Below are 24081 nucleotides of genomic sequence, written 5' to 3' on the forward strand. Positions count from 1 at the left end.
GTAAAACAAGTATTCAACGTAACAGAGGAGTTGATTTAAACCGATAAAGAGCAGGAAACTCGGAGCTGAAGGTGATCCGAGCTCCTGACATGGCCCATTGTTTCTTGGCACACTAAGGCACTCATCACATTAAGTGACCTCGTATCTCATCTGGACTAAATACCAAAGCTGAATGCATCTATTTAAGGCAGATGTAGCCTCATCCTTGAATTTCCAGATCTAAATCACTGTTGTCCTTTCTCATTTATTTTCTAAATTGGCAGCTTTTATAAGAGTAACTGAAGAAAAACAGGTTTCATATGGAGGAGGCAGCTGGGAGACTAGTATATCCTCCTCAATTGTGTAGAGGAGAATCTTTGAAGTTTAAATTTAGCAAACATAAGCCCTGAATATTAACGATGTCCTATGAAAGAGACTAAATTACAAATAAAGCGTAAGGGGATGGGAGGAAGCCAAGCTCACATATCTTCAAACTACAGTTACTCAGTTATAGCATCAAAACACTACGCAAAAGTGTTCTAAGTCAGACAATTTTAGAACTTACCTATATAGTTGAACTATTTATCTACTCCTAATTTTGGCATTGACTCTAATACTTAGCTTGCATCAAACTCCCCCACCTTTTTCAAAACCTTCTGATTGCAGACCAAATTCCATACTCAGCCACAGAACTAAACCACGATAAAAAAACAAACAAACAATAAAGCAAAACAAATTCCCCTGTTTAAGGAAATAAATGCCAGTTTGGGGCGATTGGGGAATTATAAGGGATCCTTAAAGTGGATAGATTTCATGTGATCCATTTGAAAATAGCCATACTTAAGGGAGATTTTTTTCTTTCTTTCCTCTAAGTTACTTTATTGTAAGAATACAGGATATAGTACATTTTCTTGTTTGTTTTTTAGTAGCTAAGTTGTGTCCAACTCTTTTGCAACCCCATGGACTGTAGCCCACCAAACCTGTCCAGGGGATTTCCCAGGCAAGAATACTGGAGTGGGTTGCCATTTCCTTCTCCAGGGGGTCTTCCTGATTCCGGGATTAAACCTGGGTCTGCTGCATTGGCAGGTGGGTTCTTTACCGCTGAGCCACCAGGGAAGCCCTATAGCACATATAGCTAACAAAATATGTGTTGATTGATTGTTCATGATATCGGTAAGGCTTCTGGTCAACAGTTTGTTAGTAGTTAAATTTTGTGGGGAATCATAAGTTACATGTGAATTTTTATTTTTTTTGGCCTCGCCATATGTGAGATCTTTAGTTGCCCGATCAAGGATGAACCTGCAGTGGAAGTCTTAACCACTAGGACCCCCGGGAAGTCCCTACATTTGGATTTTTGACTATGCAAGGGGTCAGCGCCTCTAACCCTTGTGTTGTTTAAGGGTAAACTATATTTTGATAAATAACCTTAAAGAGGTTATGGTTTTCAGAGATTTGTAAGACAAAGTTTTCAATTTCCCAAAGAATTGAGCTGCTGCCTAAATGATATCAAAGGGCCAATCTGCCCATCAAACTATGTTTAATTTGCTTCTTTATACAGAAAGAAAGTTTCCAACTAAAATGGAAATCTGATGATTTCTATGTTCTAGAACTTCAGGGTTCAGGGCATTATGCCTTCAAAAAGTCTGCACAAAAAGTTGAATACAAAAGCCATTTAACAGGGGACCTCTTTTGCAGCACATAATTCAACTCCAAACCATTCCACCTTAGGGGCAAAAAGCTTCCACTATTACTCGTCAACCCTGGAATATCAATCCCCAGCTTCCACTGCACACTTTGTGGGCTCAGGCAACTCTCCTGGCTCCCTTTAGCATATTAAGGGAGATTTAATAAGCTCAGTTGTACCCTGTCACCATCACTTGTAGCCTGACTATAAGAACAACAGAATAACAAAACACCATTTCTCTCTTACACTTGCAGCCTCATGTACCCAAGAATAATGACTCCAAGTTATACAACAAGATGGCAAAGTTATTGGAAACTGGGCCACCTGAAGCTTTTGTTTTCAGTCCCATTTTTCTGAAAAAGAAAAAGAAAAGAAAGGGTTTTGGAGGGAAAAAAATCATGAGGCAATAAGAACATTTATGACAGCGTGTGCAGGTTTATAAAGTATATGCAAGATAACACTAGGAAACAACTCAAAAATAAATATTTCATTCCCAATAGCATAAAAATACTTAGAAATAAATTTAATAATATAAAGTTCAAAACGTATTTGAAAACTACAAAACATTTTTATTTTTTAAAATTTATTTTAATTGGAGGCTAATTACTTTACCATATTGTAGTGGTTTAAGTGAAAGTCGCTCAGTTGTGTCCGACTCTTTGTGACCCCATGGACAACACAGTCCATGAAATTCTCCAGGCCAGAATACTGGAATGGGTAGCCTTTCCCTTCTCTAGGGGATCTTCCCAACTCAGGGATTGAACCACATAGCAGGCAGATTCTTTACCAGCTGAAGATCTAAATAAATGGATCCACTACACCTATGGATTGGATGTCTTGATGTTAAGATGGCAATACACCCCAAACTAATCTACAGATTGAACACAATCTCTATCAAAATCCCAGCTGACTTCTTTAGACACTAGGCAACAAGCAAAGATAATTTACAAGAATGAGAAGTACTTGCATCTTGGAGGTACTTTTTTAAAAAATATTTATTTATTTATGGCTGTGTTGGGTCAGTTGCAGCATTCTGTCTTCTGTCTAGTTGTGGACATGACACACTAGCTGCTCTGCAGCATGTGGGATCTTAGTTCCCAGACCAGGGATCGAACCCATGTCCCCTGAATTGAAAGGCAGATTCTTAACCACTGGGCCACCAGGGATGTCCTGTGGAGGAACTTTTGATTTGTAGATGAGCGTTTTACAAACTCTGAAACAGAAATCACTGCTCAGCCCTGGACTCCCTGCCTCCAGGTCTCTCTCAAGGTGGATTTACTGAAAACCCACATAAAAGCCCTCATATCCAAACAAGGGCTGCTCTGTAATATAACCTAGTCACTGCCAGCTTAATTTAGTGCTAACAGTGTTAAATTCACCTGGAAAAAACCTGCAGGGGTGGAGTGATGGGAGCTGAGGGAAAGCAGCAAAACCAAACTAAGAAAAAAAACGCTTCTTGACCGCCTTCCAAAGGTTCAGAGTTTTAAATATAAAGAGAAGAAAATACGTTTTAAAAATCTTAAACTCTGCAATTTCTTGGGAAAATTTGCAAGGCTGTTTCCTTTAAATAAAGCCATCTAAGGCACAGAGTTAGTACCAATCATTAATACAACAGAAATTGGTTATAGTGTATGTTGTTTAGTTGCTAGGTCATGCCTGACTCTTTTGTGACCCCATGGGCTATACAGCCTGCCAGGTTTCTTGCCAGGCAAGAACACTTGATGGGTTGCCATCTCCTTCTCCAGTGGTTGAACCTACATCTACTGCATTGGCAGGCAGATTCTTTACCACTGAGCCACTAGGGAAGCTCAATATATTGTATACTTTCTAGTCTAATTTAGGTAGAGAGTTAGTTTAACTCTGAAAAAGGGATAGTAAGTTAAACTGAGTAAAGACTAGCTTTTAGACACTTCCTCTCCCTCTCAAATGACCATTTAAAAGCAAATCTTTAATTAAAACCACACACAGAAAATTTATGCCACTCACAGGAATTTATTCCTCCATTAAGTAAGACTATAGCACTCTGAGTTGTCTAGAACTGCAAATTTCACCCAAAATTCATGCTAATTAAAGTTTTTTTATTTTCTTACACCAAAAAGAAAACTCCTACAAAAAGAAAAAAGAATCACTTGGGAAAAAATTTAAAGTTCTCCAAAAGAAATACATTTCATTTAAACATTTGGCCATGAGGAAGGCAGCTGTTACCCCTTTACATTGATAGATGCCACAGAATATGCTGATCTACACAGGCTCCTCCTTACACAACACACTGGAGTACAGTCAGATATTTGACACAAGAAACTTCCTCCCAAAGGCATAGACAGGTGTGCGGCATTTACATTGGCCAGGACACTCACGGTTTTACTTGACAGGAGTCTGTGTTAACGACAGGTACACTTAGTGGCTATCATATCTTCATATTCTTTATAAGCGATTGAGCCATCAGGCTCGATGGCCAAAACACTCAAAGGACTGTACTTGGCAGGTACACAGGATGGTCTCGGCACTGAGGAGTCAAGTTTCTCATGGATGATGTTCTGCACCATGGTGTGAACCGGAGAGCCATACCGATGTCCGACCGCCCTGGGACAGTCCCCTTTACAGTATCTAGGGTTGTATTTGTGTGGGGCCACAATCCAGTTATCCCACTTCAGCTGACTAAAGCTAAGTCTAAAGTCATGGAGCTCACATTCATTCTGGGGAAAAAGAAACTGTTTGAAATATTCACTCAGATTGAATGAAGCTGGAACCAGAGGCTTCTTCAATTCAGAGCTGACACTCTCCTGGTCTCTCCGGTGACGGGACGATCTTACACCCTCAGCAGCTTCTTCTCCCATGGGATAGGCAGACAGCCCTCTCTTCTGGTCAGGACCCTGTGAAGGCCTCTTTTTAGGGTGGAGGGAATGCCACCTGTGAAAAGCCTGAGCACTTGTGTCGTTCAGATATAAAAGCAGTGAGGGCGCTACGAGAAGAGTCATGTTAAACAGGCTGTCCTGTGCTGAACGATGCTGCAGCTGGTCTTTCACACATGTAAAATTTACAGACATGTGAATATTCCTCTTGTGGGAGGCCACCAGAGGTTCAAGAGGAGCTGTCACATCAATCTCAATCCATTTGTATTTTTTTCTAAATTCAAACTGTGAGTTAAAGGTAAATGAGTATGGAGCTCTAGGGAGAGTCTTGCTAGAAAACTCTGGCTCTTTTATCACCAGGTTGCATACACATTTAACAGGAAAGGGAAAAGAAATGGAGTTGTTGAAAGTATATAGCAAGACTGACTTGAATAAATGTTCCACAACAGTAACACGGTCCAGGTTAAACAGCAGGTCCACTGATGGAAGGGTTCCTGAGAAGAAAAACAATCCAACAGTAATGCCATATGTAACAGGAAGTCAAATCAATGAATCAGTACCTCAGTATGTGCTTCTGTTCCTTTTCCCCCCACTTTCTCAAGCCTTAAAAGTCAGGATGGGATAGAGGTTATAAAGAAAAGGCAAGTTTTCTGTATCATATCTAAGTCCCAGCACTTACTGCTGGATCACCAGAAATTCAGAATAGCTTTGGTGGTGAATTAAAAGAGGGAATCATTATATTTTGAAGTTTTAGAATCTTAATAACTTGCTCCAAACAAAGAGGAAGCTAAAAAGGAAGGCAGTATCCTTCTCTTGGAAAGTCTTTAAGAAGAAAACTATCAAAAGACACTTGCCAGGCTTGTTAAGATAACATTCTAAGTTCTTACCAGCAGAATCAATAAAGAAAAAGTACTTGTCTAAGTTAATTTGGAACACTTGAGACTGACAACAAATGGAAGCTCTAAACCCACTGTAACAAAACAGGACATCAAGGAAGGAGAAAGGGTTTAAGATAGCCACAAATGACCTGCTGCTGGGTTAGAAGGGTTTTCTGTAAGTCTCGAGCTAATGAATATAATTTTTTTTCCTTTGTTAAATAGCACTGCTCCCATCTCTCTCACACACACAAGATTGTTGACTAACACATTGTCCTTGTATGGATCTAGAGTTCCACATAAGGATTTAAGCTTTCCTCTCACAGAAAGCAACAAATGTGGGGAAAACATCCTGTTTACTAAAGCACACCAACAGCTGAAAGAGGTACTGTAGGTTCATGTCCAGGCCAACATTGGTAGACTAGAAAGAATATACAATGAAGTAAAAATGTCTTTTCCAGTCCTGATTTTGTGACCCTGGACAAGATGCTAACCTGCAGCAGCACTCTCCCCAGGCTTTAGGGCCATTAAATCTCCTCTAGCAGGAGATTTAACCTACATCAACCCATGAGGGCATTAGGAATAAACAGTAAGATCAAGTACCAGGTTTGTTTGGATTTGGATATTGAGTACCATGCAAAGTAAAATGCAAGTCAAGGAGCAAGGGCCAACTCCTTTTGTAACTGAAATGCAAAAGGTCTTTCTTCTTCCCTCCACCCGTTAACCAATCTGCTCCCACACACCTGTCGCCTGGTCCCCAGGAGCCTGCTTTTGCTGAGCACAGGGGGTGAAGAGCCGAACAGTGTTGTAGAGGTGGCTTCTGTTGGATTTAGGGGTCCCCTCCTTGGTAGCGTATGTCTTATAGAGCCTCTTCATGTAGCGCAAAGCTCTGTCATCTGGCTGCAGCCTGGGGTGTCCCCCGTGCCCATCATACAGAACCTTTAAGAGAGGGGAAAGGAGACCAGGTCTGTGTCTCCCATCTAGATGCTTCAGCAAGGACCAAGTCTCAGCCTCAGATTCCAATGCAGTTCTAGCTACAATCTGAGCTTCTCCCCTAGAAGGCTGAGAATCAAGGCTGATAGGAAAACAGAGCCAGGCAAAGCAGCAAAACCAAAGGAAGAATTTGTTGGGAAGTGCCATGGCTTGGAAGAATTAGCAAGGAACACATTTCCCCATACCAGTCTTCTTCCTAAAAACCAGGAAGCGCCTCGGTTGATCTCTTAAATAAACTTTAGGTGTGTGGGTGGGCTAGGTTCACTTCTGTAATCAGACCTTAAGGATCCTTAGCTGAGGATAATTTTTATCAGCTGACAACACCCTAGTCATCCAGTTTGTCCTAATTAGATACAGATTTACTTGGTCATATAGTTTTCCTTTTCCTTTCCCCTGGCATTTATTTAAAATCTCTTAAGTTAACGGACTAGCTATGTAGCTGAAAGGCTAAGAGAAAGGAATGATCTTTAAAAAAAAAAAAGCTGCCCATTTCTTGAGAGAGATTAGGATTCTTAAAATGTTCCCTAGGTGCTTGCTGAAACTTCCAAGGCATGTGGAAAAGCTAATTATTCATGATAATATCCAGATCTGTTGGTATGCAACTTATGGCATTGGGTTTGCTCTTCCCCCAGCATCTGCACCACCTCTCCCACTTCCAGGTGCTTAGAATATTTATTTACTGCATGTTGATTTGGAGGGTGAGAGAAATTCACAACTGGAATTGAGATTCCAGAGAGAAGAGAACTGCTATTTTGCCTAGTTCTCTCAGGTAGCTTTATAAGGATATGAACTTGGAATACTGCAATATGCTTTAAAAAGGAGGAGATCACATTTAATCTTGACTCATTTTAAAATATAATATCTTGATGCCTTTATTTTGGTCTGCACATTCATCTATGCATACTTTAATGGAAAAGTTTAAAGACATTTTCAGGTGCTAGAAAATAAATGAAAGGTTTGCTTTTTATTAATCACTCAAATGGTGGGAGAATTTGCTAGGTATTTTTGTTCTTACCTGTATATGTACTTATGTTCTTGCCTCTGAGCTAAGATCAGGTTAGAGACTATGTGTCAGAGAAATGAGACATGGGTGCACTAAGAAGAGCTGAATATACTCACCGTGTAAGATACAGAACCAGTCTGTGCAGTACCCAGGCTGATAAAACCGAGGTGATTTACCTAAATTTTAAGTTCATTGTCTGCCAAACCTCCCTGGCCCGGATCTGGCAAGAAGGGTTATAAAACAAATCCAAACTGCTGAATGAGAACTTAGTCCTAGATCACACATGGCCAGCAATTCCATGGGGGGGAAAAAAAAAATTACAGACGCATTGCATCAAGTGGAAAAGTCAGTCAACTGTACAGGACAGCAGTATCTTTAAGTAGAAAGCACTTTCCGAAAATGGAATCGCCTCACAAGCGACGTTCCTGCCTCCCTCCTGGGCAGTGGAGTGAACAATGGGCAACATGACATTCGGCCCCAAGCAAGAACTCTGTGTGGGCGAAGTCGGCTGCGATGGAGGTTGCCTCTTCCCTCCTACAATCACTAACAGCTGCTCATCACTTGCTGGACTATTACCTGTGGACTCTTGTGGCTAAATGGAAACATTTTAGCCAATAAAATGGAAACATTTTTATTATCTCTTGGGAAAGTCTACACCCTGCCAGTGGATTCTAATCCGGTGGCTGACAAGAGAAGTCTCAGATCCGTGTCCCTGATTCGGATCCTGGGGCCTGACCATAGCCGATTCCGGTTCCAGCTTACTGGACACGACTCTACAAAACCTCGCGTTGACTGCCAGGCGGCGGCCTCAAAGACGCTTTCCACCGCGCCAGGACACCCGACCCTAGGGCAGCTCTCGAGGTTGACAGGCCCCTCGCTCTTCTACTGTTAGTCCGGTTCCGGCCGCTTCCTGAGGCTCCGAGGAAAGCCGGGAACCGAGGAGAAGATTGAGGTGATCCGGTGGGGGGCTCCCCGGGACCCCAGAGCCCGCCCAGAGGCGCTTGGCCCCACCCCAGAGCAGGCACCGCCCACTTTACGTCACGCGGCGGGGGCACGTCTCTTCGCCACGGGGGGCGATGGCGCCGTCACCTGGAGACAGTCGGGAACTAGTTCTCCCGGAAGTGACCTCACCGCCTCCTAGCGCGGCGTCCGATCCTACCGGAAGTGGCGGACGGAAGCCGGAGGGTCCTGTGCTGAGGCGGACGAGGTGACCTCGGTGTGTGAGTGGGGCCGCATCGCGCGGTCTCGGGGACCCTTGGAGGGTGGGGTTGCGCTCTAGGTTGGGAGGATGAGGGGCGCCGCGGAAGGACTCGGGTTGATGGCAGCAAGTCCCGGGCTTGAGCCCAATGCCTGTCCACCCTCCGTCTTGCAGAGGCCGCCGCGACCATGGGCCGCGAATTTGGGCATCTGACACGGGTGCGGCATGTGATCACCTACAGCTTGTCGCCCTTCGAGCAGCGCGCTTTCCCGCACTACTTCAGCAAGGGCATCCCCAACGTGATGCGCCGGACTCGGGCGTGCATCCTTCGCGTCGCGCCGCGTGAGTGCCCTGGCCGGGCGGAGGGGCTAGACTCCCATCCACAGAGTGTGCTGCGGGTCCCCTCAGTGAGCACTCTGCAGCTCGCCATACACACTCTTTCTCTTTCAGTAGTCTTGAATGCCGTTGAACTGGTCATATCCTCCCCATCTTACAGATGACGGAGTTGGGTCACAGAGAAATGACTGGCTCAAGGTCACGTGTGATTCCAGTGTCTCCCTCTGAGGTCACCTTTACCCACTTCTTTCTTAGCAGTGAACTGTTTTGTGTTAAAGGTGCAGCAGATAGTGATGATAGTTGCACATTATGACTTTGCTAAAATCCACAGAAGTGTACATTTCCAATGGTTGAACAATGAAGTTTATGCTATGTGAATTTGACCTTAGTTTTTTTTTTTACCTCAGTTTTTAAAGCATTTTAAAATGTGCAACAGGGGAGCGATAGGGAAGATTTGGTCACAATTCACAATTTTCCTGGATAAACCCCTTTCTTTTACATAGCTGAAAAGTGGGTTTGAAGCGTAAGCTTTTTTATCATCTGGTTTAAGAGTGATTTGTTAAGAACTAGAGACAGGAAAGCAGAATATGAGGTGAATCAGAAAAGAGGACTGGGATCCATGTGTCTTGTATGTGCTCACTGCTTACTCTCATTTATTATTTTTATAGCGTTTGTAGTGTTTTATCTTGTCTACACATGGGGAATGCAGGAGTTTGAGAAATCGAAGAGGAAGAATCCAGCTGCCTATGAAAATGACAAATAAGCAACTCATCTGGATAATGGTTCCTTGTCTCTGAAAGACCCTTCTCTGGGAGAGGAGTGTATATTGTAGTGTCTTGAAGACACAATAAACTTGTTATGGACTTCACTGTTGTGATTTTGTGTGTTGTGTAAGCAGAGTCCTTGGATGTGACTGCCAATTTTCAAGTTCATAAATTCCCCTCCCCAGCATGATTCCTGAACCATTTTGGCTAGTCTGAGTTTTGGAAGGAGTGTGGCTCACCCCTTGTTCTGTAATCTACAAGACTGTAGCTGCAACTGAACAGTTGTGGGTGGCATCAACTGTAGGGAATGTTAGCTCCCTGCCCACTGCTTCCATATTGACAATAAAATCTAGTAATTACTGTGTGTCAGGTATTGTTAGCCTTTTACACAAATAATGTCTTTTAAACCTCACAGCTACCTTTGGTGTGTTTTCCTTCACAAGTACCTTTGAAGTATCACCATTACACTTATTTTGCAGATGAGGACACAGGCAGAGAGGTTAAGTAATTTGCCCCAAATTATAAAACTAGTGAATGGTAGAATCTGGCACTAAAGTTTCTGTTCTTAAAGCTATGCTGGGAGAAAAAAAAAAAAAGCTATGCTGTATTACATGATAGCTATCAAAGGAAGAGGTGAGGTGACTCCTTTACCTCTAGAACTGAGGTTAGCAAACTGGCTGTGTTTGTACCAGGCTGCTAAAAGTGCTTTTTAGCCATGTATGATCCATAAAACCAAAAATATTTACTCTTTGACCCTTTATGGAAAATGTTTACCCCTGTCTTAGAGCCTTTGAATTATCTTACCAGGAGATGGTGGGGGTAGGTGATGGAAGTTTACGCTTCTGGTTCCCTACTCCATTTCTAGAAACGTCCTCTCTTCTAAGGAGCTGTCCTGGTCTAGAGCAGCAGCTTCCACAGGGTAGGTCAACTTCTGGCTCAGGCTGTGTCTTTCCTTCTTACTCTTATTCCTGCCTTTCATGAACCAAAACTACCTCAAAAATCTGTAAGGTATCAGTAGATTGCATTGATTGTGAGGCAGGATAAGGAGGTAGGGCTGAGACAAATAGACCTGGGGCCTATATCCTTTTAACTTGCTTCCCTAATGTGTGGTAAAGGCAAGAAACCCTAATTTTTGAGCTATGAACTGCTTACCCATAAAATAGGTATAAGACAAAGCCATAGGGCTGAGGTAACTGAAATGAGTGACATGTAAGTCTGGTAAGGTAGTGCAGGCCTAACAGAGCTGTGGTGTGATGAAAACTAGCCTCACCAAACTGTAATTTTCCTGTTTGGCTTCTTGTCCAAGTTTATTCCCAGGGGTCGCTGCCTGATATGCAACATATTTGGCTTATAGTCTCCTTTAAGAATCTGATGAAAGCTGTGAACTTAAAGAAGGTGTAAATGTACCCATTCTTAATCTTGCGTAGTCCAAACAGGTTCATGGGCCAGGGGAGGATCGATTACTGCCTTGACAGGCCATTGATCTCTGTTTCTTTTTCCCCCTCCAATTTTATTTATTTATTTATTTTTTCTTTTTTCCCTCCAATTTTAGCCCCAAGCTTCCTAGGTGGCATGGCCACCCTTGTCCCATCTTTGCATCATTTTAGACTTATTTCTGGTTCTTTGAGTGCTTTGGAGATTCCAAATCAAACAACCCTTTCTTAGTCTAGACCAGGTACTGAGCCTTGTGGTCCAAAATCTTTTATCCCAGTAGTGCTCTACTGAGAAGACTGTCGTAAGCCTTTCCATGCGCTAAGCTTCTACTTCCAGATAAAATTGTTAAGCGCTGCTTTAAGCCTGTCCCTCACTAAAGGACCTCCCTCTCTGGTGACTCAGAGCTCTGTGTAGTAGGGTCCTGGAGGGTGGGGGTAGTGGTGGTGGTGAATGGTGTGGAATATGGATTATAGCTCAGTACATCTGTACATTACTGGGATCTGGGATCATTTTATGGACTATTCTATCTGTGGAAATTCATAAAGAAACTGAAAATGGGTGGTCTCTTAAGAGGGACCACTGTTGTGGGCCTCTATCCCTATAACCCATCCACTTGGAACCTCCAGCCCTGGTGTGGCTCCTTCACCTGCTGGGGCACAATCACATTTTCATTTAGCCCTCCTTTTCCCCAGCAATGCTCCTGCTCCCACAAAGGCATTTCTCTGGTCTGCAGAATGCTGTGAAGGGAACACTTCCATCAGCCAACACGTTCCCAAAGATGCAGGCCCAGAAGTCCATGCCAGTTCTAGCCAGCAATTGAGCAAATACATTCTATTTGTTGAAGTTTTACCCGGAAGTTTTTCCATTTCAGTCTTTCATTTTTCATTAGGCATCTCCTACTCAGGGACAGCAAAAAAGTTTCCAGTTACTGTCAAGCCCTTCATGATCTTCCCTCCACCTGGAATGTGTTTCAAACAGCTGTTCATGTAGCTACCCTCTAGGTCTCCCATTTCACCCTAGGCACTTAACTGCAGAAACATAAAATCCCTCGGAGTTGTATTCAGAGTTACCAAGCTGTAAGCTATCAACCATGCTTCAGTCTCACTTTCTTCTTGTAAATTAATCATTTGAAATCCCACATGTCAGTGCCTGGGAAGCCTCACAGAGGTGCTCCCATCCATCTCATTGACCCAAGAGACTAAAGCCCAAAGAGGGGCAGGGCCGGCCTCTGGTTAGCTACCCTCCGTAGGTTCCTGGCTTCTTTCCTGCCGAGCATTTCTTCTCCTTATGGCTGCTTAGACCTTTCTGCTGGAGAAAGGAACATGTACTTTTATGTTGAGTCATTCAGCAAAATACTTGATTGTAGAGAGCTCCTGCACTTTAAAAATTTTTTTTTTTTTAATTTCAGGAATAGGCCTTCACAGCTACTCAAGGGATGTGGGATGGCTATGCCCACATCTGGACAATTCTGTCACTTCAGCTGAATGCTGTCTGGATGCCACTTTGCTTTTAAAAGTTTGATTTTAAATAAAACAACTACCAAGTTAGTATAAACACATATTGAAATACTCTCCCTCACAGTGATTCCTCCATGGGTAGTAACTAATGGATCTTTTCTTTTGGGAGGAGGGATGGCATACAAGATAGAGGCTTGGGCCACAAAGTCTTCTGCAGTGTTGTCACCCATGACAATGAATAACCAGTCCTTTATTCCCCCTACAAAGAGGGGCCCCAAAGCCCCAGACCTTTCCCTTGGCTGTGGTATTGGCTTTGTAAGTTAACACAACAGGCTACTTTGATTTTGCCTGAAGTACAGGATGGGAGAAATGGAGGACTGGGAGAAAGAGTCCATCTTGGGAATAAACCCTTTCCACATCCCACTTGGCACATCACTGAAGGCTTGTTAAGGGGAGGTTGGCCCTCAGCCCACAGACCCAACTGGCTCTAGGCTATCACGTTGTTCAGGCTTTTGCTTACTTCATCAGATTTCTGTTCTTACCCAATGTTCACTAGGTCACCTCACAGCCTCTTCTCCATCCCACAGAAGTTCCTAGTTAAGCCCCTACTTGAGGTCATGCTGTATCGAAGCTCAGGAGTAAAGGGAAGGAACAGCTAATTAGCCTCAAACTTGGAGGATTGGTTAGGTGAGTTTGGCATAGGTCTGCTTCTCCATGTTCCTTAAGTGCAAGCAGAGGCGTCTGTCTCCAGGCCTGGCCTGGTCCTGAAAGGACTGGGAACAGGCAGATGGATGATCTGTGGTCCTACCCTACCCAACCCCAGCTCTGAGGTCTACCATACTACCCTTTACTTCCTTGGCAAGAGGACTGGTGACTGTCCTGCAGTACCTTCAGCTGTGCCACATCTCCGCCACTTTTTCTTGGGGAACAGGCAGGCTCTCACCTGCCATATCCAACCTGTGAAGATGAGAAGGGCTTAGGGAAGAGGTATCAGCCAAATGTTCAGGGAGATACAAGGCAGAAAATAAAGATCTTGTTGCCTTTCTTGGCTTTTTCTTCCAGATCAAAGGAAGATCTGAAGTTTTATGTATCTTTTTCACAGAATTCGAATTCACACCTTTCTCTACAAACTTATTAAAATATCTGTCATTTAATGAGTACCCATGGTTTAGGGACTTGCAGGGGTTCCTACTTAAGGTGACAGATGTTTTGGGCTTTGGAGAGATCTAAGCCCTATGCCTGCTTCCCTCAAGTTGATGGATGTCTCTGTAAAAGGCTCAGTCATGTACTGGCAGGAAAGCTAATAATTCAAGGTTTGCAATATCTGTCACCACTGTCAAGCTTTCACTGACTTAGGAGGCCCTGCTATTTCCTCAAATTTTAAAGATAGAAACAAAGTCAACCAATACTTACTTTGCCCATGATTGAAACGTGTCAGTCCTGATTGCCCTTCCCCTGGGAGATAGCAGGTAGGTCGGGCTTTGAATTTTCTGCTGCTGGGTTTCCATTTTCTAGACAAATGATGTGGAACAAATAATTAGGGTGACAGTCAATCTATACAAACAAGGATCTGGGGCACTGTGTAGGCAAGTCTGACTGAAGCATCCTCCCCCATACATCTTTCCACTGAAGGGAGATAAGGGCCATCCATATCCAATTGCCTGTAACAAAAGAGATCAGTGCTTCTTTCTTAAATAAGCTGAAGGGATTCAACACTGTTTCTAAAGACCTCACCTCATTATGAGAATTCTATTTTGATTAGTGATTTCACTGAGCTATTTTGGAATGAAAATGTGGCTAGGTGCCTGGTCTCCCTCAATGGCTTCACGTGGCTTTTCAAAGGGGAGGAGGTAGTGCTGACTTTTGGTAAAATGGGTGAAAAAGTCCGAGCCAGCAACACAAAGTCCAGGTGAGGGATCAGTAAATACGTGCCTGGGAGGCAGGCCTTGAACACATTCCTCTCTGGTAGACATTAACTTATTAAACTGACCTTGACTGCAAATATAGACTTTGCCCCCATCTTACCTGGCAACCAAAAAAGAGGTGGGTCTGTCTATAAAAAGAAGTGGGTACTGTTCCCAGCCTTCAGGCTCTTGGATCCCCTCTATCAAGATGTGGCACCTTAAACTCTTTGCACTACTCATGATTTGCATGTTGCCGTTAGCCCAGGTAAGGACTGGATATGTGGGTGTGTGGGGATGGTAGTGGTGGAGGTGGAACTGTAGGCAGAAATTGAGAGCCAGACTCAGTCCTGAGGAATGGACCCCTCTGCTCTGAGTCTACAGCATCTGGGGGTGGGGGTGGGGTGGGGTGGGGTGGTGATCATTATTCTAAGATAAACAGTAAGGTTTCAACTCTTCTACACCTGAGGTGGCTATGTGTTCACCCTACAGGTAGATGGCTCGCCAATACCAGAACTGAGTTCAGCAAAGAGAAGGCCGAGGAGAATGACCCCATTTTGGAGGGGGGTTTCCCTCAGGCCGATTGGAGCCTCCTGTCGGGATGATTCTGAATGTATCACGAGGCTATGCAGGTACTCCACAAACCTGCGAGCAGGGCTGGCTGGACCCAAGAGGCCTGGGAAGCCGGGCAGAGGAGAGATCAGCACATACAGACCGAACAGTGAAACAGGTGGAGGACTGCCTGGGCCAAGGATAGGGGCTCCATGGAGGACAGTCCCTCAAGAGTTAAGAGCCAAGAACCGCTGCATACCGGTACCCTGACAGAGTAGTACCTTTCCTCTCTCTGCTCTCCCCTGAGACTGGATACCAAGCACAGGAAGGAAACAAAGCAGGGGTGGCTCTGGGCACTGCCAGACCTTGTCCTAAAAATCACCTTTCTCTTCCCTTAGGAAAAGACGCTGCTCCCTAAGTGTGGCCCAGGAATGATGTACATACCATGGAAAAAAAGGACAGCGCTTGCCTACAACAATGCTCCCTTCTATGGAATATTGACTAACTGCATTTGGCTGGAGACACTTAAGTAAAGCAATCTTGTTTTTAAATGTTTGAAGGCAGATATACACTTTAAATTGGTCTCCGTTTCTTCTTAGAATGTTGATATGTAGATAAGCATAACTAAACTTGTTAACTTAAGAGTTTATTTTTCTATGGATACTATTAAATGTCTCAAACTGAAATTTTGGCAGCCTGGAATTCACACTTCTGAGGGGAAGGATTCATTTTGTATACTACAGAAAACCCAGCATTGCCTAATGATAATGTGTTAACTTCTTAATCTGAAAACTTCAGTAAGAGTTAACATTTCTTCAGGTAATAGAAACACAATGGCAGGCTAAAGGCAAAAGTTTAGTAATAGCTAGTGATTAACCTCAGCAAGTTCATTAACTGTGGCCCTGGATCTTAACCGTTCATTGCATGTAAAGAACATATCAGTGAGGTGCAAAGACAGGCAATATTGGTTTGTCTATGAACAGAGTGAACCAGAAGAAAAACCTAGTTAAATGAAACAATTACAGCCCAAGCCACCAAGAATAACAAAAAGGATGTGTATGAGATTTCTGCTGGAGCAGGGAGAATTATGATCTATGCAGAGGGACCCATGGCCAGCCAGTTCAGAATTTCTGTAATCAGAAATTAAGACCTGCACTGGTGGGACCAGACTCTAAAAGAAGAGTAGCACTGGACCCTAATATACAAAACAGAAAGTACACAAAAAAGGCAAAGTAAGAGTTGAAAAAGTATAGAGAGCACACTGTTTATAAACTTTAATACAGAAAATCTATTTGATATTTATTAAACTTAGTTTCTCCAGCTATGGTTTGGCATTATACAAAGCATCTTAATGACACAGTAGAGTTAAAAAGATCTTTACAAATTGAAATGTGATACCCTTGTCTCCAAATATTTTAATTGCCATAAATTTGTTTAAAAATACACATTAAACGCATGTTTGACACTCTAAACTTTCTATAATCTCAATACCACAAAATACATATAATATACTATACAGATGTGGAAAAATCTAGTTAGTATATAATACTTTGCTCACCATTAACAGCTTTATTATGTGAAATGCACATACTGACTTAGAAATCCTAGCTTTTGAGCCCCAAAGTACCTCTGAAATTTTAATGTATTGCAACAAATAAAAATCACAGTATATAATTGAAATTTTGGTTGAAAATGTCAGATGCCTAAATATTTTGGATAAAAGAAATGTAAAACAAAGATTTGGATCATGTATAAAATAAAGGCATCCTACCAGACGCTAACAGTACCTTTCTGCAGAATCAACAAGGCTTTTAATTTATCAGTGGCATTACCTCCCCTCCAAAACCCTCCCCAAATATCAAACCATTATTCACCAAATAATTTTAATTAAAAAAAAAAAAAGGATTTTCAATAAATATATAAGCATTTATGTCCTCCATATACAAAATTTCTTAAAACCATTCAAAACGGAGGCTAGATAGAAATTTTCATAACTGTGCTTACCAACCCCACATCTGGTCCTCAAAGGTGACGCCTTTTCAGGCACTTCCACCTGGGCCAGCTCTGTTGGTGAGCTCTGCCCATTCCCACCCCACCTCGACCCCAGTACTGTTGAATGCTCATGTCAATGATCTGCCAGGTGTGTGCATGACGTTGCAAAATGGGGACACTTCTTGAACAGCAACAACAAACTCAACAGTATGGATAATTATGGCATTGATCTGAAAGGCAGCATTTCCAAATAGATGTTTTCCAGAGAGGAACACAGTAGGTAGAAAATTCCAGTGGTAAAAAGCTGAAAAGAAACCCCATGTGGGAGCAGTAAGAGGTCAAAACAGTATTACTAGAATTTCTGGGTGGGAGTTTTTCCCCCATGCTCTAAACTAGAGCACCTTTTGGCTGTTTCTTTTTAAGAATGGGAATTTATGCTTAGCTGAGGAACAGTGGGCAAGGAGAGGTCAAAGCTGACATTCCCCAAAGTCAACTTCATTATATGACGATTACTTGGGTTGCTATTTTAGGTTGCTTAAAGATTGGTTTAGACTTAACTCTAATGCCTTATTCTGTGACCAAATGCCATCAAAAAGAAAAAAAGAAGATATTCTTTCCATTCGCTTTTTTGGAGACTGTAAGTTCTTTTTAATTAACCATATGGTTTGAGTGAACAGAATCTGCATTTGCTTTACCAACTATTAATAACTTACTTCCTATTACTTGTTGGCTTAGTTATAGGGTCTAGGGGTCTAAAATGAATTTCTCTATTAGTGAATATGTGAAAGAAATGCTCACAAACATGAACAATTTGGCCTCTTGTCACTATATATTCTAAGTCATTCAATACTTATCTCTTCTATTTATATTACTGAATAGCAACCTTAGATGTGCAATATTATTTATTATTGGAAAAAATTCTGCCTCTCCAACACATAGATACATGAAATTGAAATGAAATCTGTGTTCCACATAATTAGGGAATATGAGTTATAGGAATCTAGATGGATTTGAAATGTTTTGCTTTGCAATTTACTTAGGATTAAAAAACAATCTTCACAATCTGCCTAAAACATCCTTCCCAGTAGATGTTCCTGGGACCCAGAGGCAAACTTCTATAATTCAAAATACATAATGAGGCCCTTTTGTTCAATTAGCAACTGGAAAATGAAAATCCTTCCCACCCTGTATGAGCCCTATAATACTATAGAAGGGCTCAAATATATTTTAAAAGTTAATTTACTACAAATCATAGTAATTAAGCTTTAACAATCTAAAAGGAATACACATTGCACCCTTGAACATTAATATTCAAGGTGTCAACAAGAAAGTGTCTTAGATCAATAAATAATGTGGAAATAGTTGCACTAAGCTAAAATACTAAACACACACATTTCTGACAAACTAATTTCATGTTTTCATACATACATACATATATATAAAGTGTGTATGTGTATATAATTTTAAAATCCAAAGCTGCACACCCTCACACTTAGAAGAGTGCACAGCGTACCTCTCCTCTACACAACCAGGCATCGCTGACTGGAGCAACTACAGACTGTTCTGAAACTCCACAGAGTGCTGCCGGCCTCCAGAACCAGAACGTTCATTTACAACAGGTGTGTTTTGCAGGCCTTGCTTCAACAACACAAGCTTATTCAATAAGGTAATTTCTCAAAGTCATTGTCATTAAATACAAAAATGATGCTGTCTGATCTAGCTGATTAGACCTTTCTTGAATGAAAAGAAACAAACAACGATTAAAAAACAACAAACAACAGCAAACCTAATAAAGCCACAAGTGTGTCGTTCAAAGTGCAACCCAGACCCCTGCGCATCCATCAACGCGAGAGCCCCCCCGAGCACAGGCATGTGTGGGCATGTGCACACATTACTCCAGACAGCTCTTACACTGGAGAATGAACTAGTGATGGTCAACCTCCTCTACTCTGCAGCAACTACAGCTGTGAATTTATCTGAAGTATTCACTGCTTATAAAATCAGTTAACTACTTGCCCAGAAAAAGGTGGCACTGAGGCAAGAAATGGGCTGAATGCTCCCCAGTCAGGCTGGGCCTAGGCTGGACTGTGGAAACTTGAATCACCTGGAGGGGAGTGTTCCCCACAGCCCGGCCTAGGCTGGGCAATATTATACCATGTGACAACTTCCTCCACTGTAATCTGTTCGCTGGTTGCCAGTGGTGTGGCTGCTGCCTCCTGGCATACAAGTGTGGTCATAAGAGCAGTCAACAGAACAATTTTTAAAATAGTTGCTATTTTTATAATTAACTATATTAAATACAAGTCTTAGGCTAAGTAAGTTTTAGCCACTTGTCAAAATCAGTTTTAAGTATTTAGAGAACACTGAAGACACCCACTGAGGAAGGAGGAATGGTCGCCTGTGAAGGAGTCCTAAGTACGTGCTAGAACAGATGCAGACGGACACAACTTCTGAGGAGATGGACACAGAGGAGAGGGAGTGGTGTTTCCACAGACTTTTACACTGAAAATTCAACTGTTTAGAAAAGGAGTTTGATCCACTGCCCATTACCACCTAGTGGGAAAAACCCTCCACAATTAAAAGCTTAAAAAACTAATTTCCCAAGAATTAACACAGTTTTAGAGACAGAATATTTTAGCACAGCACCATAAAACATGCAGGAAATTCTGCTTTAACAAATTATCAGTGTGACCTGGGAAATAAATGTTCCTGCTATCTTTCAGGACTCACAAGAGACTAGAACACACTGGAACTCAGAAGTGCCCCACAGGCTGCTGTTGCTGAAAGTCTAAAAGCTCAAAGGATACTTTTTCCATTTCCAAGATATCACAGAAAATTAAGGAATCAGAGAAATTAGAGAAGAACAGGACAAACATTTACTTTGATTAACTGTGGCAAGTTTCTTACTGAATAACCACCATGGATCATAGAGAAGATGTCGTCTTTTTGTTTTTTAGAAGCTGTCTTCTTAAGGAAAACTGTCCCTAAAACACACTAAGATAAAATTAGCAAGATATTAGAGGCAATTTTCTCCAAGGGAAAATTGTTAAATTCAACATAAATTGAGGATCTGAATCTTCAGTGATATGCAAAAAAACAACTTGAGGTACAAAACCATTAAGAAGCTCAAGATGAGGCCACAGGACAAGAAAAGTTAACTAGCTTCGTAAGTATAGATTCAGACACAGAGGGGCCACTACACCACTGGGCTTAGAGATTTTCTATCCCTTCTTTCTCATTTCAAACCTTAGCAATCATCTATAAATAACAGGGCAATCCTTTTTTCTGATTGGATGGATTCATTTTTGGAATTGGGAGGACAAACTATTTTTTGAAGCAGCATTACCCAATAGGTTAGACTAAGTCATGAACCAAAGCATTAGCTTTTCTGAAAGAATTAATCTTTATGTGACCCTAAAGGACAACTGAAAAGGAAAGAGAATTTAACATTATTACTACAGAAGACCAACCATATGGGTGATCTGCTCCTAGTGTAAAACTTCATCTGTAAACAATCCATAGAGTCTTCATTTAAAGGTAAGATTTAAGGCACACCAGACATGATAGGGGCACTAAAACAAAAGACAGAAGGTATATCTCTCACCTATAACTCCTATCTGCACCTTCTAAGGGAAAGGTACTTTGATATACAACTCTTAACAGAGCTGGCTTATTAAGCTCTACTCCTGCTCCCCTCCCCTTCCCAAGAGAGCTCACACTGAACTAAGTTAGGTACTCTTCTAGTGCGAATTTTCTGATCCCATCAGAAACATATATCATTGATGAAGGCTTTCAAAATACAAAGGTAGTAAACATAAGATAGGTTTAAAAGGTGAAATTCATCATCTCTATATCAGGCATTAGAACCCTAAGTTGTATAGCAAAAAGCACACACACCAAAGCTCCAGGCCATTTTACATCAGTCACAGCATGCTCCTACCGGAGCATCACAATCTAGTGTGGGAAAAAATTTTTTTAATTAAAATTCTGAAGAGAGATTTTTACCCTACAAACATCATCAATGAAAGAGATATAGGCGGCAACCCTCAGGAGTTGGATCATCCTTTGTTCAACAGTAACTTATTCTGTTTCAGTTAAGTGTCAAATTATTAGTAACAACAACAACAACAACCAAACATATGATTTAATAAAATCCATAAGGTTCAAGATTGTCCTTTTATGAAACCCTTCACATGATATGCTTCTCCTAGAAAGTTTGCCTGCCCTCTTTTGTAATGCATTAAATGCAAATTACAGTCACCTTGTGATTGCTATAGTGTTATTAACACATGTTCACAGTTCTTGAAATAATGCATACCAAATCAGAAACATTTCACTTTACATTCATGTAGACTGCCATCTTCTCATATTTAAGTGATTTTCCATGTGTAGAAGAATATCCTTAATATTGTACTAAGTATAAATTCTGCAATAATAAAATTGTACTTAAGATCTGAAGTAATATCAGGTAGTAGGTGTAGAAAGAACATGTCCATATTCTAGATAAACCAACTCTTACTCTTAGAAGAGCTACCACAAAAAGACATTACTTTTAGGTAACAAAGCTCCCAAAGTATATAAATAAAGTCTACATTAAATTTACATAAAATATTCAACAGAGTAAATTTATAGGCAGAAATAACTAAGTTTTAAACTAGCCCCAATCTGGGAACTTAAGAAAATTAAAATAAATAGAATTTCAACAAATTAGTAATGAACTGCAACTGAAATTTCAATATTATAGTTCATTGAAACCAACTATCAACATGCTGCAGATTTAAAAGCATTTAAATAACTTTTCATATTGGGAATATTGGAGGGTCAAATGACATGACTTTGGGTTATAAAAAAAAAAAAATGCAGGAACCAGGGAAGAGAAAACCATTCCTCATTCTTAGTGTCAACTAGGTGGTGTGTTATGGCAGTTTTCCTTTGTGACATGACACAGTGTTGTGGAGAAAATCAGAGGCAACGAGATTGTGTTCCGTTCAGGATATCAACTTGGCATCCTGGCGAAGCCAGTGCAGTCCCTGCCGGGTGTAACGAACTAGGTCTGTCATGATGCTTGCATTAAAGATGAGAGGGCCCATTACTTTATCCAGTTCAGCAAAGAATTCTAGAAAATCAAAAACACTCATTAAATGATGTACACTCTTTTCAATCAGTGCTTTAAAGTTTTTAGTCTAGACTGTAAAAAACTATTCATATAAAGTAAAAAACATTTCCTTCTGCACTAAAATGGTAACTGTTCATGCTTTAGAACAAATCACCCCATAGTCAATCAAGTTATATTTTTTCCCTAAGTCACAAAACATTTTAAAAAGACTATATGGTCAGGAATTAAGAGTTACACATATAAACAAAATGTCACCGATGGAAATTGCTACTACAAAGCAAACATGATTAAAATGGAGACCTAATTATACAAGGTATTGACACTATACTATTACTCAAAACATTCTCTGTGAACAGTTTTTGTATAAGAAGCAAGTGGTATGAGAAAGCAGAATGTTGTTACCCGCAAGTTTCTCCCATAAGAGCCCCTGTGAAGTTAGATACTTACAACAGCCTGTGTCCAATCTTTCTGCTGTAATCATGCCATGCAACTCTGATGAACTGAATCTCATGTTTTAAACAGTAGTTTAAAAATGTAAGAGATAGAAATGACATGATTCTTTCTATGTCAACAAAATCAGACTGATGTGTATATAAGGCAGGGTGTAGAGAAGAGGAAAGAATGACAGTATCCTAACATTTGATCCCAACACCATTCTGGGGGAAAACAGAGGGATGTAGGACTCAGTGAGGACAGTTTTTATATGCACAATGATAATAAAGACCTTAGTATACATATATAAGATAAGAAGTCATCAAACAGTTGAGGAGAAAAGGATTTCCTTTATGTAACTCCAGCTAATAAATTCCTGATGAATTTTCTATTTCCTAATGGAATAACACATGTAGGTGATAATCATCAATGGATGCTAAAAGCCTAAGTTAAATAGTTTAAAATTTTAAAGTTTAGATCAAACTGAATCAGGCCAACACCAGCTGAATGGTCAAATACTACTAAGACTAAAAAAGGAATAACCATTATATAATTCATAATATGATTTAATAGGAAATACAGAGTACCACCTATGAAAAGTTCTTACCTAAAATAATGAACTTGACTCTAATCAAGTCTCAAGATATAACTATCAGTATGAGTAAGGGGGACAGAAGAACAAGCTAAACAATACCATGAGGAAGTAATCAGCAAAATCCAGAATTTGATGCACTCTATGGTACAGTTTCTCCTTGATATCAATGGCATGCCCCTCCCCGCCAAGGAAATAGAAGAATGGAAGATACTAAGAAACTGATCAATGAATGTCTGGATCCTGTTTGAAACAAACCCAATTGCTTAAAGAAAAAAGGCATTATTTCAAACAATAGGAAATCTAAAGGGAGATTATGTCTTAGAAGACATAAAGGAGTTAGCTTTAAAATATACCAGGGTAAAGAAAAATATGATGGGGGGGGTGATGAGGAGAGATGGTGGGGGGAAAAGAAAACAAGATTAGCAAAATGTTATATTGCTGAAACTGAAGTTGAGTAAAAGGTACATGGGTTCATTATACCATTCTCTTTCCTTTAGTCAGTGTTTGAAAATTAGCATAAAATATGTAGGTAGGCAGGCAGGCAAGTAAGAATGTAAACAATAGTAGGGGAAGGAAGAAGGAAAGGGAGGGAGGAATGGAGAGATGAAGGGAAAGGAAAGGAAAAATGATGCTAGAAAACTGGCATCAGGGAGAAGAATGTAATGTAGGGATAACTTAAGAATTTCATCTTGTAACCTTTCCTGAGTTGTACTGACAGTATTTAAAATTTTAAAAACAAATCAGGTATTTAAAAAACACAACCTTCCTCCCACTATTACCCCTCCTTAGGGATCAGAATTTTTCATTTTCATCTGATGCTATAAGCATTATATTTAAATATACTCTGTGACAAAAGTATACTTGCTTGATTGGCTACTTTAAGTTTTCTACAAAGGAGCTGCCTGAATAGATGCTACA

General features: G+C 41.0%; 4 protein-coding genes across 7 annotated transcripts in view; 2 read left to right on the forward strand and 2 right to left on the reverse strand.

Annotated features, from left to right (window-relative positions):
- Positions 1-3639: 3639 nt before the first annotated feature.
- GDF9 (growth differentiation factor 9) lies at positions 3640-8356 on the reverse strand. Of its 2 annotated transcripts, XM_043912764.1 has the most exons (3): positions 7503-8356; positions 6134-6329; positions 3640-5009 (listed from the first exon to the last, which is right to left on the reverse strand). In XM_043912764.1, exons 2-3 carry the CDS (start codon positions 6264-6266, stop codon positions 4045-4047), a joined length of 1098 nt encoding a protein of 365 aa, XP_043768699.1. In that variant the 5' UTR covers positions 6267-6329; positions 7503-8356; the 3' UTR covers positions 3640-4044. The 2 variants fall into 2 exon arrangements, with proteins under 2 accessions (XP_043768699.1, XP_043768698.1); XM_043912763.1 differs by lacking the exon at positions 7503-8356 and having other exon boundaries at positions 6134-7124.
- A 95-nt stretch (positions 8357-8451) lies between these two features.
- On the forward strand, positions 8452-9788 carry LOC122700119 (cytochrome b-c1 complex subunit 8). Its single transcript, XM_043912765.1, has 3 exons — positions 8452-8602; positions 8759-8926; positions 9589-9788. The coding sequence occupies exons 2-3, from the start codon at positions 8773-8775 to the stop codon at positions 9681-9683; spliced, it is 249 nt and encodes an 82-aa protein (XP_043768700.1). The 5' UTR covers positions 8452-8602; positions 8759-8772; the 3' UTR covers positions 9684-9788.
- A 4804-nt stretch (positions 9789-14592) lies between these two features.
- Positions 14593-15714, forward strand: LEAP2 (liver enriched antimicrobial peptide 2). The gene is made up of 3 exons (XM_043912766.1): positions 14593-14744; positions 14969-15108; positions 15427-15714. The coding sequence occupies exons 1-3, from the start codon at positions 14688-14690 to the stop codon at positions 15461-15463; spliced, it is 234 nt and encodes a 77-aa protein (XP_043768701.1). The 5' UTR covers positions 14593-14687; the 3' UTR covers positions 15464-15714.
- Positions 15715-16296: 582 nt separating this feature from the next.
- AFF4 (AF4/FMR2 family member 4) overlaps positions 16297-24081 on the reverse strand; it is a 79524-nt gene continuing 71739 nt past the window's right edge. For all 3 annotated transcript variants that reach the window (XM_043912760.1, XM_043912762.1, XM_043912761.1), the window contains one exon: positions 16297-22136. In XM_043912760.1, the coding sequence (XP_043768695.1) occupies positions 22009-22136 (128 nt within the window). In that variant the 3' untranslated portion in view covers positions 16297-22008. The remainder of the gene's footprint in view (positions 22137-24081) is intronic.

Source organism: Cervus elaphus, chromosome 9, assembly GCF_910594005.1.
Source record: "Cervus elaphus chromosome 9, mCerEla1.1, whole genome shotgun sequence".
Taxonomy (NCBI): Eukaryota; Metazoa; Chordata; class Mammalia; order Artiodactyla; family Cervidae; genus Cervus; species Cervus elaphus.

What these genes read in the sequence shown, in the direction of transcription:
- GDF9 (XM_043912763.1), bottom strand. Translation starts at nt 6,530, where the DNA reads ATGGCACTTCCCAACAAATTCTTCCTTTGGTTTTGCTGCTTTGCCTGG. An exon ending in TCCTGGGGACCAGGCGACAG is followed by an intron (nt 5,010 to 6,133) that starts GTGTGTGGGAGC and finishes TTTTCTTCTCAG; the next exon opens with GAACCCTTCCATCAGTGGAC.
- LOC122700119 (XM_043912765.1), top strand. Translation starts at nt 8,773, where the DNA reads ATGGGCCGCGAATTTGGGCATCTGACACGGGTGCGGCATGTGATCACC. An exon ending in CATCCTTCGCGTCGCGCCGC is followed by an intron (nt 8,927 to 9,588) that starts GTGAGTGCCCTG and finishes TTATTTTTATAG; the next exon opens with CGTTTGTAGTGTTTTATCTT.
- LEAP2 (XM_043912766.1), top strand. Translation starts at nt 14,688, where the DNA reads ATGTGGCACCTTAAACTCTTTGCACTACTCATGATTTGCATGTTGCCG. An exon ending in GCATGTTGCCGTTAGCCCAG is followed by an intron (nt 14,745 to 14,968) that starts GTAAGGACTGGA and finishes TTCACCCTACAG; the next exon opens with GTAGATGGCTCGCCAATACC. An exon ending in TGTATCACGAGGCTATGCAG is followed by an intron (nt 15,109 to 15,426) that starts GTACTCCACAAA and finishes CTCTTCCCTTAG; the next exon opens with GAAAAGACGCTGCTCCCTAA.